General features: G+C 39.5%; 1 protein-coding gene across 1 annotated transcript in view; it reads right to left on the reverse strand.

Moving 5' to 3' along the window:
• The window catches only part of tpo (thyroid peroxidase), a 106,243-nt gene that overhangs the window by 13,190 nt on the left and 79,796 nt on the right, over nt 1-13,257 (reverse strand). The window contains exon 14 of the mRNA XM_062982627.1: nt 10,737-10,836. Within this exon, the coding sequence (XP_062838697.1) occupies nt 10,737-10,836 (100 nt within the window). The remainder of the gene's footprint in view (nt 1-10,736; nt 10,837-13,257) is intronic.

Below are 13,257 nucleotides of genomic sequence, written 5' to 3' on the forward strand. Positions count from 1 at the left end.
GGATTTTGCCAAGTAAATACCACGGATCTTGTTCTTGTTCCTCGTTCCTTGCTGCCTTGTATTCAAGCCTTGTTATTCCGAGAGTCAAGTTACTTCCTAGCCTCGTTCAAGTTCATGGACTAAAGGACCTTGTCATCTCCCCTCACTTTGCCTGGCAAAGTGAGTGTTTCGGTTATTGGATTACAACTTTGGACCTTAATATTTCATATTGGACATTGTTTCTTTGGACTAATTTTGACCTTTCCTGAAAGGTCTAATTCTGGACTATTTTCTACACTTGTTTTTATTAACTTTATATACTCCTTCAATAAAGATATTAGATAGATTCTGGCCTCTGTGTTTGGTTATTGGTGCCCTGCAGCCTGGGTTCTGACAGAAGCACAATTCAAAGTGCTGGCTTTGGCTTATATAGCCCTAAACGATTCCAGCACAGCTTATCTGTCTGAACCTATCTCCCTCTATTACTCACCTCAGAAATTAAGATCATCCGGGGAGGCCCTGCTCTCAATTCCACCACCCTCGCAAGCGCGATTGATGGACGAGAGACAGGACCTTTTTGGGCCCCTTGTCTGTGGAACTCATTCACCAATGAAATCAGAAGAGCCCCTTCCATCCCTTGTTTCAGGAAAAACTTAAGACGTGGTCATGGGACCGAACATTCGAACAGTAGCTGTAGCAGTTCAATAACTGAGAATTTTAAAAGCGATTGACTAATGGACTGATCCTGAACTATGATTTTGAACTTGCATGATTTTAATTGCTGTTTTAGTCATTTATGTTTTAATCACGATGCTGGGGAAAAAGGAAGGAAAAAGGAAGAGAGGCCGACCAAGGGCGAGATGGATGGACAGTATCCTTGACGTGACTGGCTTGACCTTGAAGGAACTGGGGGCGGTGACGGCCGACAGGGAGCTCTGGCGTGGACTGGTCCATGAGGTCACGAAGAGTCGTAAGCGACTATGCGATTGAGCAGCAACAACAAACATGTTTTAATAACTGGTTTTAATTGTAATTGTTATTTTTTGAAACATCTGGGGACCCAGGTTGAGAACCACTGCCATAAGTCAAAGTCAGTTCTATTCTACTGTAGTTAACAACAGCAAAAAGGTGCCTTTTCTGTAAGTTATAAAGACAATCAAGGTGGTCTAAGTATTTATGTAAGTAGCTTACTCCTTCCTTTCCAGTTATTGTAGTAACAGAGTGCACCCTTTGCTCTGTATCCAGATTCTGGTGAGAAGCAAGTAGGCTATGTTGAATGTTCCTGTATTGCTAATGGACATTGACCTATGGAATCATGTTGGAGGACCTAGAAAAAGGCCTCCAGAAGTGAGCTCTTTAGGTATCACTAGGTCACCTAGTGCAACTCTATGGTCAAGTACTGGTGGAAGTTGACATTAGAGACAAGCTGGAAGATATGGAAGAGAGAACATAATAATAATAATAATAATAATAATAATAATAATAATAATAATAATAATAATATCCCACCCTATCATGGAGACTGAGAGTGATCTTAAACAGGCAGTGGCAAACTTTCAATGCCGTAAGGTGTTAACAAAAAACAAAAAAAACAAAGCCATCCAAATCAAAAACAAATCCAACATCCACATAGTATTCAAAGTTGTGAACAATCACATCCTCAGAAGTTACTGCCTGAAAATGTGAAGGGTTAACTATACAAACATATACACTGAATCTTTTAGAAATCATTTCCAGTCATCACCTTCATTTATCACCTTGTAAAATGAATTGGTTTTTTTTAAAAAAAAGGAAAAGTGGAGTGATATCACTAGTTTAATACGTTATTAGTAAAGGCAAGGGTTTCCCCTGACATTAAGTCTAATTGTGTCCGGCTCTGGGGGTTGATGCTCATTTCCATTTCTAAGCCGAAGAGCCAGCGTTGTCCATAGACACTTCCAAGGTCACATTTGCATGTTTTCGAACTGCTAACTTGGCAGAAGCTGGGGCTAACAGTGAGAGCTCACTCCACCCCCCAGATTCAAACCACTGACCTTTTGGTCAATATGTTCCGCAGCTCAGCAGTTTAACCGCTGCGTCACCGGGGGCTCCTAATACTTTATTAGGCTAGTGGAATTTCTAGGATACTAGAAAAAAATGCTGGTCCCCTAACTCAGATACTCAGAGAAACACTGCTTTAAAGCATTCTAGTGCAACTCTCACATAGTGATTTCCTCTCAACATGACACAGTCAGATAAATCTCCTGTCCCAAAATGTCTGCATCTCTATCTCTCTTCAAGAATCTAAACAATATAGCTGCTTTCATAAACTCTTAGCAGAGCTGTTAACTTTAACTCTGAGTGTTCTTAGCCTTTGGCACAATCTGATAGTTGTGCCAAAGGCTAAGTTGTCTGTCTCCTCTTGTTGACTGGGTTGCTAACCTTGGCAGGGCACAAGACATTATAATGGTGGCGGCCACGTTTGCAACCTGCTGTGATAAGTCCGGACTGGAGGTAATGCACCCCTCGCTGTGCTCAAAAGTAAAATGTTTTTTTAACCTTACAGCAACTTTGAAAGAAATATATGATCAGCCTCTAAGACCCCTTGACATAACATTAAAAACAACAGGGAGCAACGATAACAGCATTTTCCCCAGACTGGGATATTGATGTGAACAAAAAAAAAAGTCCTGCTGAGCTAAAGGAGAGGCTTTATGGGTTTCTGTATGGCATAAAGCAAGGAATATCTAAATGCTAGAATCTCAAGCAAGCAAGTCACAATGCTCTGACGCCAATCCTGAATTACTTCCACAGACTACAGGGTGGCCTTTCTGTAAGAACAACTTTAAAAAAACTTCGAAAAAACAACTCTAATCCACTTTGATGTTGCAGCTAAATAGCTTGTTCTACAATTCAATTATACTGAAGTACTTTTTTGAAGACTTAATCCTACTAGCATCAATAAGACAAAATTGTTTTTAATATAAACATTTTACATGACCCACATTCTATATTGGTCTGAAAATGTGCAATCGATCGACTCTATTGTTTGTACAACACACTCTTCTACACAGCGTGCAGAAATGCTGGCTTTATTTTAAGTGACTTCAAAAAGTTTAGAGATTCTTTTGCTCTATTCTATCTTTTTTTTTAAACTGGCGATATTAGTATCAGTATGCTTTCTATGAACATTTTTTCCAGTTCTTCCAGCTGCCCTGAATCCCTATATTGTGAGAAAGGAAGGATAAAAAATAAATAAAGTAAATAATTCCAGTATTAAAGAAGGTAAGTTTACTTCACAACGTATAATGTTTGAGCTTTGGGATTACCTGAATTTGGTTTCCCATTTGGTTTGCTTTATTCTGAAGGGCAGCCAACACAAATGAAGTCTCATGTAACCATTGTGGAATTTAGTCATTTGCTTCCATAGTTGAACATAGCTATTGAGAACAATGGCTGGGGGATAATGTTTTTTATTGCCCATGTATACATTTAGACATTTATTCCTCTAACCATGTGCATGTTATTTCCTTTTCAAAACAATGTCCTAAAACAGAGATATCGATCGGATCATAATTTTCATGGTAAAGTGAAGATTCAAACTAGAATCTCTTCAGTTCAGTTTTGATCAACTTCACTACACCAATTAAATATTCCTAAATCTAAGATACATAGTGGTTTTAATGTTCTACATAGTGAAATGGGGTGGCATCAAGAAGAAAAGAATTCTTTACATCTGGGTGCTGTATACACTCATATATATACTCAAGGGCAGGTTTTGGAGCCAAAATTATTGATTTTGATATGACCCATGGATAAGGGTCATTCTGCAGACAGAGGAAAGCACCAATGCTGCCTTGGGGAGCCGGTCACCCCTTGGCTACCACTGCCATTTCCCCACCTAAGCATTTAAAAAGGGCAGACGCAGCACCATGGCAGAGAGAGTAGAGGGGTTTGGTGCTTTTTAAGTTCTCCCAGAATGGGCTAAATTCTTGCCCTTGCTGCTCTACTCAAAAAAGAAGATAGTTCCTTTTATTTTATAAGAGTTAAGAAGCAGTACTTACACTGACTCATGGGTAAGTTGACTAACTTTTGTGGGGTGGTTTTTTTTACTAGACTTATCTATATATATAAAAGAGTGATGGCATCAGGGCAGTGGACAAAACAACAAAACTACAGGCCCCCCAACCTCGAAATTTGACAACACAACCCATCATCCACGCCTCTAGGTTGATACAACAAAAAGAAAAGAAAAATAAAGTCCTAATTAGAGGGAGAGCAATAATTGTTTTTATCCAATTGCTGCCAGTTTAGAGGGCTAATCTCTGCCCACTTCGTTGCCTAGCAACCAAGGGACAGCCAGGTTTCAGTTAGGGGACAGGCAAATTTAGGCCTCACTTAGGCTTCTTCCACAGATTATCTAATTTGCACTGGATTATATGGCAGTGTAGACTCAAGGCCCTTCCACACAGCTATATAACCCATTTATAATCTTATATTATCTGCTTTGCACTGGATTATCTTGACTCCACACTTCCATATAATCCACTTCAGTGTGCATTTTATACAACTGTGAAGAAGGGGCCTCATATAATCCAGTTCTAAGCAGATAATATAAGATGATCAATATACAGTAGACTCTCACTTATCCAACATAAACAGGCCGGCAGGATAAGTAAATATATTGGATAATAAGAAGGGATTCAGGAAAAGCTGATTAAACATCAAATTAGGTAATCGTTATACAAATTAAGCATCAAAACATCATATTATACAACAAATTTGACAGAAAAGGTAGTTCCATGCGCAGTAATGCTATGTAGTAATTACAGTAGAGTCTCACTTATCCAACACTCGCTTATCCAATGTTCTGGATTATCCAACGCATTTTTGTAGTCAATGTTTTCAATATATCATGATATATTGCTAAATTCATAAATACAGTAATTACTACATAGCATTACTGCGTATTGAACTACTTTTTCTGCCAAATTTGTTGTCTAACATGATGTTTTGGTGTTTCATTTGTAAAATCATAACCTAATTTGATATTTAATAGGCTTTTCCTTAATGCCTCCTTATTATCCAACATATTCGGTTATCCAACATTTTGCCAGCCCACTTATGTTGGATAAGTGAGACTCTACTGTACTGTATTTACAAATTTACCAGTAAAATATCACAATGAATTTGAAACACTGACTACAAAAACTGATTATGAAAAGGCAGACTGTGTTGGATAATCCAGAACATTGTATAATCGAATGTTGGATAAGTGAGATTCTACTTTGATATGAAATAATTTCTAGGATAGAATAATGCAGAAGAATATAATCTCTAAAACCAGGACAGTAATAAAGAAATAAAGAAATAAAGAAAGTAAATAAAGCAAGGAAATTGGAAATTCCACAAAGGAAACAATCAGGGCCAGCTAACACCTCCCAAGAAAGGATTCTTCCAGAAAGGAAGCTGAGAAGGCAGTGAAGCACTATGTATTACCAAAGTCATTATTATTACTATCATTACTATCCTTACTATTATTATTATTATTATTATTATTATTATTATTATTATTATTATTATTATTATTGTGTTGCGGTCAACCGTGAAAATGAATACAATCTGGCTCCAAGTATTCAAAAACACTAAAATCAGAATATATAAAAATTAATGTGGTATAATAAAACAGAACAATACAATCTCTAAAATCAGAACACTAAATAAAGAACAACACTCTGAAAATAGGGGAATTCCACACAGAAAACAATCAGGGCCAGCTAACACCTCCCAACAAAGGATTCCCATCATCAAAGTCTGGCCAATCCTCTGTTTTCTCAGGGCCACAGACAGTAGAAGCATATAAAATATCGCAAACAACACCACTCTGAAAACAAGGTAATTCCAGACAGGAAACAATCAGGGCCAGCTAACACCTCCCAACAAAAAAATCACTCAGGGAGGAAACAGCTAGGCTTTAAATCTGCAAGGCCATTACATCCTAATCATTTTTCCTAATTGCAGCATTCATACTTGCCTCCAACAGACAAAAAAAAACAATCAGAAATATTGTATATTCACAACCTTTAGGAAATAATGTCCCCTGATGGCACAGCATGTTAAAGCGCTGAGCTGCTGAACTTCTGGACCGAAAGGCCGCAGGTTTGAATTGGGGGAACTGACAGAGCCCCCACTGTTAGCCCCAGCTTCTGCCAACCCAGAAGTTCAAAAACATGTAAATGTGAGTGCATCAATAGGTACTGCTCCGGTGGGAAGGTAACGCTGCTCCATGCAGTCATCCCACATGACCTTGGAGGAGTCTACAGACAACGACGGCTCTTCGGCTTAGAAATGGAGATGAGCACCAACCCCCAGAATCAGACATGACTGGACTTAACGTCAGGGGAAAACGTTTACCCTTTACCTTAACTACCACCAATTCCTCAATACTTTATTTCCCATACCACCATTCTTCGCCACAGCAACGCGTGGCCGGGCACAGCTAGTAAATGTATATAAGGAGCCCTGAGTGGCGCATGGGTTAAACCCTTGTGCTGACAGGACTACTGACTTGAAGGTTGGGTTGCTGACATGAAGGTTGCCAGTTTGAACCCAACCCGGGGAGAGTGCAGATGAGCTCCCTCTGTTGGCTCCAGCTCCATGCAGGGATATAAGAGAAGCCTCCCAACAAGGATGGTAAAAAAAATCAAAACATCTGGGCGTTCCCAGGGCCAGAAGTGACTTGTAGTTTCTGAAGTCGCACATGACATGAAAATAAATATTAGTGTATGTAAAATCCAAATGTTAAAATAATATAATTTTTGAGCTGTATTCAATTCCACCAGTTTTTGTAGAATCCCCAAATCTTTTTAATCATTTCCAGATATCCTATACTCCTCCAATTCTATTTAATTTTTTTAATGCAAACATATTGCTCCTGGAAGCTTTATAGTACAAAAGAATCTACTCTTATAGCAAAAGCCCTGCAAGCCTAGCAGTGAACTCAAGAACTGGAATTGAGTTCACTGATGTGATGGCCATATTTGGCTGATGCGATGACCAAATTTGAGGTAATACTGCCCACAATGTGCCTGCCTACCATGACTACCCATTCCCATGCAGTCTGTATGCTACTGTCCCAAATGTTGACAATCTTAAGATAAAACTTGAGATGTGGAAACAGTTCACAGTGTAATTTCAATCTGTGGGTGGGCATGAAGTCCAGCTAGAGAAAACTGTACTGCTGCTGCTGCTCAATCGTTTAGTCATCTCCGACTCTTTGTGACCTCATGGACCAGTCCACGCCAGAGCTCCCTGTCGGCCGTCACCACCCCCAGTTCCTTCAAGGTCAACCCAGTCACTTCAAGGATACCATCCATCCATCTTGCCCTTGATCGGCCTCTCTTCCTTTTTCCTTCCATTTTCCCCAGCATCGTGATCTTTTCCAAGCTTTCCTGTCTCCTCATGATGTGGCCAAAATACTTCAGCTTTGCCTCTAATATCCTTCCCTCCAGTGAGCAGCTGGAAATTATTTCCTGGAGGATGGACTGGTTGGATTTTCTTGCGGTCCAAGGCACTCTCAGGATTTTCCTCCAGCACCAGAGTTCAAAAGCGTCTATCTTCCTTCGCTCAGCCTTCCTTATGGTCCAGCTCTCACATCCATAGGTTACTATGGGGAATACCATTGCTTTGACTATGCGGACCTTCGTTGCCAGTGTGATGTCTCTGCTTTTCACTATTTTGTCAAGGTTGGCCATTGCTCTCCTCCCAAGAAGTAAACGTCTTCTGATTTCCTGGCTGCAGTCTGCATCTGCAATGATCTTTGCGCCTAGGAATATAAAGTCTGTCACTGTCTCCACGTTTTCTCCTTCTATTTGCCAGTTATCAATAGGTGTAGTTGCCATGATCTTGGTTTTCTTGACGTTTAACTGCAACCCAGCTTTTGCACTTTCTTCTTTCACTTTGGTGATAAGGCTCCTCTGATCCTCCTCATTTTCGGCCATGAGAGTGGTATCATCTGCATACCTAAGGTTGTTAATGTTTCTTCCAGCAATTTTAACTCCGGCCTTGGATTCCTCAAGCCCCGCATGTTGCATGATGTGTTCTGCGTACAAGTTGAATAGGGAGGGTGAAAGTATGCAGCCTTGCCGCACTCCTTTCCCAATCTTGTACCAGTCTGTTGTTCCGTGATCTGTTCTTACTGTGGCTACTTGGTCTTTATATAGATTTCTCAGGAGACAGACAAGGTGACTTGGTATCCCCATACCACTAAGAACATGCCACAGTTTATTATGATCCACACAATCGAAGGCTTTAAAATAGTCAATAAAGCAGAAGTAGATGTTTTTTCTGAAACTCCCTGGCTTCCTCCATTATCCAGCGGATATTGGCAATTTGGTCTCTCGTTCCTCTATCTTTTCTGAACCCAGCTTGGACATCTGGCAACTCTCGCTCCATGCATTGCTGGAATCTGCCTTGTAGGATCTTGAGCATGACCTTACTGGCATGGGAAATAAGTGCCACTGTACAGAAGTTTGAACATTCTTTAGCATTTCCCTTTTTGGGTATGGGGATATAAATTGATTTTTTCCAATCTGATGGCCAATCTTGTGTTTTCCATATTTGCTGGCATATGGCATGCATCACCTTGACAGCATCACCTCCCAAGACTTTAAACAGCTCAGCTGGGATCCTGTCGTCTCCTGCTGCCTTGTTGTTAGCAATGCTTCTTAAGGCCCATTCAACCTCACTCCTCAGGATGTCTGGTTCTAATTCACTCGCCACACCATCAAAGCTATCTTCTATATTATTATCCTTCCTATACAGATCTTCTGTATATTCTCGCCACCTATTCTTGATCTCTTCAGCTTCTGTTAGGTCCCTGCCATCTTTGTTTTTGATCATCCCCATTTTTGTCTGAAATTTGCCTCCGATGTTTCTGATTTTCTGGAAGAGGTCTCTTGTCCTTCCTATTCTGTTGTCTTCTTCCACTTCCATGCATTGCTTGTTTAAAAATAGTTCTTAGTCTCTTCTGGCTAACCTCTGGAATTGTGCGTTTAGTTGGGCATATCTCCCCCTATCACTGTTTCCTTTTGCCTTCCTTCTTTCTTGAGCTACTTCCAGTGTCTCAGCAGACAACCATCTTGCCTTCTTGGTTTTCTTTTTCTTTGGGACGTACTTTGTTGTTGCCTCCTGAATAATGTTGTGGACTTCTGTCCATAGTTCTTCTGGTACTCTATTTATTAAATATAGTCCCTGAAATCTATTCTTCACCTCCACTACATATTCACTGGGAATATTTGTGAGATCATATCTAATTGGTCTGTGTATTTTCCCCATTCTCTTTAGTCTGATTCTAAATTTTGCAATAAGAAGTTTGTGATCTGAACTACAGTCAGCTCCAGGTCTTGTTTTCACTGACTGGATGGATGTCCGCCACCTTTGGCTGCAAAGGATGTATTCAATCTGATTTCGGTGTTGACCATCTGGTGAAGTCCATGTGTAAAGCTGTCTTTTAGGTTGTTGGAAGAGAGTGTTTGTTATGCACATTGAGTTTTCCTGGCAAAATTCTATCAGCCTACGTCCTGCTTCATTTTGTTGTCCCAGACCATGCTTGCCTGTCATCCCGGTTATCATTTGACTGCCCACCTTAGCATTCCAATCTCCTGAAATGAGAATAATGTCTCTTTTTGGTGTGTTATCCACTAAGTGCTGCAGATCCTCGTAGAACTTATCTAATTCTGCTTCTTCAGCAGCTGTGGTTGGGGCGTATGTTTGGATCACTGTGATGTTAAATGGCTTGCCTTTAACTCGAATTGAGATCATTCTATCATTTTTGGGGTTGTATCCGATCACTGCTTTCGCAACTTTATTATTAACTATGAAGGCTACTCCATTTCTTTGGTGTTCCTCTTGTCCGCAGTAGTAGATCTGGTGGTCATCTTTTGTGAAGTGACTCATTCCAGTCCATTTCATGTCACTGATTCCCAGAATGTCAATCTTTAAACTTGACATCTCACCAATAACCACATCCAGTTTGCCCTGGCTCATAGATCTTACATTCCAGGTTCCTATAGTGTGTTGATCTCTAGAACATCGGATTCGTCCTTCACCTCCAGCACCGTCGGCCGTTAGCCTTCCTTTCGTCTTTGAGCTAACTGCATCATCACATCTGGGGCTACTTGGACTAGTCCTCTGCTCCTCCCCAGTAGCATTTTGACCATCTTCCGACCTGGCGGTCCTATCTTCCGATGGTATACCGACATTTCTCTGGTTGTACTGATCCATATAGTTTTCATGGCAAGAATACTGGGGTGAGTTACCATTACCTTCCTCAGGGATCGTGCTTGGTCTGACCTCTCTGCCATGACCTTCCTGTCTTGGGTGGCCCTGCACAGTATAGCTCATGGCTTCATCGAGGCCCCAGCACCACGTCAAGGTAACGATCCAAGCTGGAGGAAAATTGTACTACCCATGCATAATCTGATTTTAGGCTGTTGATATTCACGTGCATACACTCTCTCCTTCTGCTTCTTCTTTCCTTCTCTCTGCCTCTCTCCCTGTCCTCATGTTTTATCATTGCTAAATGTTTTTACCAATGCCTGGAAAGTTACTTGAAGAAAAAATAAATGTGATGACATGATGGAGCTGTCCACAATTCAACAGATATTGACTATTCTCTGTGTTTTTTTTTACACGAAGATAACACATGTTTTACATAAAATTTGCCAAATAAGAATAGCTATGGAAAATAACAACAATAATCACAAATGAATACTTACCACCAGCAAACCACAAGCCAGCTTAACAATGCCAAAAAACTGACGAGAATGATACCTAAAATGATGGAGACCAGAGAACCTTTGGAGAGCTTCCCAGAATCTGAAATAATAAAAATTTTATTTTTATTTTTCATCTACAAAAATGAATAAAAGCTTTTTAAAGATGTACATGAAACTTTATCAAATTTCAAAGACAGCCCATAACCCATTTTAAAGCGGTTTTGAAATATTCCTGCTATTTGAAACTGATTGTGCATAGTGCTGTGAGAACTGTTTTGTATTATCATCCTTGCTAATCTATGTCCAACAGTGGCAATTTTGCAGTTCAGACTAGAGATTTAAAGAATATTTGAAATTTTACTTCAAATAATTACACTTCAACATGCTATGGGATTTTTTATGACTGTTTAAAGGTTGTTGGGTTGTTTTTTATGTATAGGTACATTTTATAAAAAAAATAATTTCTGTGAGGAAAACTCCCCAAACATATTGTGCGAAAAATAGGGAAAATCACATATTCAAAAATTCTCCTAAACTTACTCAGTGGAGAAAATTTTCTCAGTTTATTTGTAGCGTGAATGCGAGAAAGAAATAAGCTTCAGATTTACATTGCAAGTGAATATTATTTCCAAGTTGGTCAGATCTGACAATCAGTCTATTAAAGTCTGGGGAAATCTATAGGCTTCATCCTATGGCATCCTTGGAATTATAGTTGGTTGTGTACTCTAGAGTGCTCTAGTGCTATAATTTAGGGATAGTTGATTTCTGGAAGATTAAAGCCCAAACATTAACCATATCGGCTTCAGAAAGATACAATTGCAGACTCTCTATTACAGGATAATAATAATAATAATAATTATTATTATTATTATTATTATTATTATTTTGATTCCGTAGCCCACTTGTTGATGGATGTCCAGAATCAGCAGCATCCACCGCAGTCCTTTTTCTCCTTGGCGATGACCGAGCCAGTATAGACTTCATTTTGATTTGATTCTCCATAATGCTAATGGGTTCGGTGCTCTTAGTTCTACTTCTCAGCGGAGACCTTTCTGGCTTGGTTGGACCTGTCGGTAGTTACACTACCGCCAGCACAGCTCTCAGTCATCAGTGGAGTAGTTAAGCCCCCACCACCACCATGGCAAGGTGGCACCTATGGGGGGGGGGGCTTAACATCACACAGTCCTAGACACTTGGGAATTGTTCGACTTGTGATTTTGTGAAACGAAATCCAGCATATCTATCTTGTTTGCTGTGTCATACAATAATAATAGTAATAATAATTTTATTCCTTATTCATCTCTCTTCGTAGCTTGAGGCAGGTTACAACATCACTAAAACACACACAATAATATAAAAACATTCTACAAAAACACATATTAAAACATATTTCTACAAAATACACATTAAAATACACAGAAAAAGATGCAATATAAGATAAACCTTATGCATAAAAGGGAATGAAAGTTATATAAGGCTACACCACAAAATTTCATTAGAACTATTATAGATTTTTGTGAGCACTTTGGTTGGAAGACTGAAGCTGCTTTCATGATGTAACACATGCTGATCATGTTTCAACTGCTCAAAAACTGTAAACAAAGAAACCAGTAATATCTATATTCTGATTGCTGTTTTAGAATAGTAAGCAAATTACAGCTAGCTCAAGGTTTTCTTTAGATATTTCATCCAAATGTCCTTCTCCATTACGATTACTTGGGGGCAAAGGTTGATTTCTCAACATTGTTTAGCTGGAGTGTGACATTCTATCTGCAGAGTTCCTGCCATCAGAAGGCAGCTCTGGCTGTAGTGTTCTCCATATCTGGCTATTTACTGTCTATGGTGAAGAGGGTGAAATGCAGCATCCAGCTATTATGCAGTTGGAATATTCACCCTCCCAGATCTCTAAGACTGAATATTTGAAAAGGTGAGATCAGTGCTGTTCCCCTGATCAGTAAATGGTGTAGCAGCATTTCTGGAAGCTACCAGGGATGTTGCAGAAGGAGGTATTGAATACATATCTCTCCAAAGTCCAAAAAAGAGCCATAGCTACAGGTTATGCATATGGATGTTGCAAACAAGATTCCAACAAAAGACTAACATGCAGCTCACCAAGGTAATGCAATTGTTTTTCAGAAATGTAAAGCCAGAATTCTGAGACTATATAGCTAGTGAATTACATTTAGACTGTAGACCAGCTACTATGCTGGCAGCCTTACTGGTCTCCTCCTGCTTCTGTTGAAGGAACATAGGAAACCACACTGTACAAAGTCAGATATATTATTGTTGGCAAGAACAAATAATTTTACGTTTGTGCTCCACTTTGAGAAAATCCTTGAAAATCATGAAGTTCTGAGAACTATTTGCAGTTTAGAACTTGTTTTGTGAAGAAAATCACATTTTCTGCACATAAATATTGCTTTCTGTGCATCAAACATGTTTTGTGCACAAAAAACTCCCTGTTTTGTGTGCCACTCCCTTTTGTACATAGAGTAAGCCCCAAACTGTAAAGATTTTTGCT

The sequence above is a fragment of the Anolis carolinensis genome, chromosome 1, assembly GCF_035594765.1.
Source record: "Anolis carolinensis isolate JA03-04 chromosome 1, rAnoCar3.1.pri, whole genome shotgun sequence".
Lineage (NCBI taxonomy): Eukaryota > Metazoa > Chordata > Lepidosauria > Squamata > Dactyloidae > Anolis > Anolis carolinensis.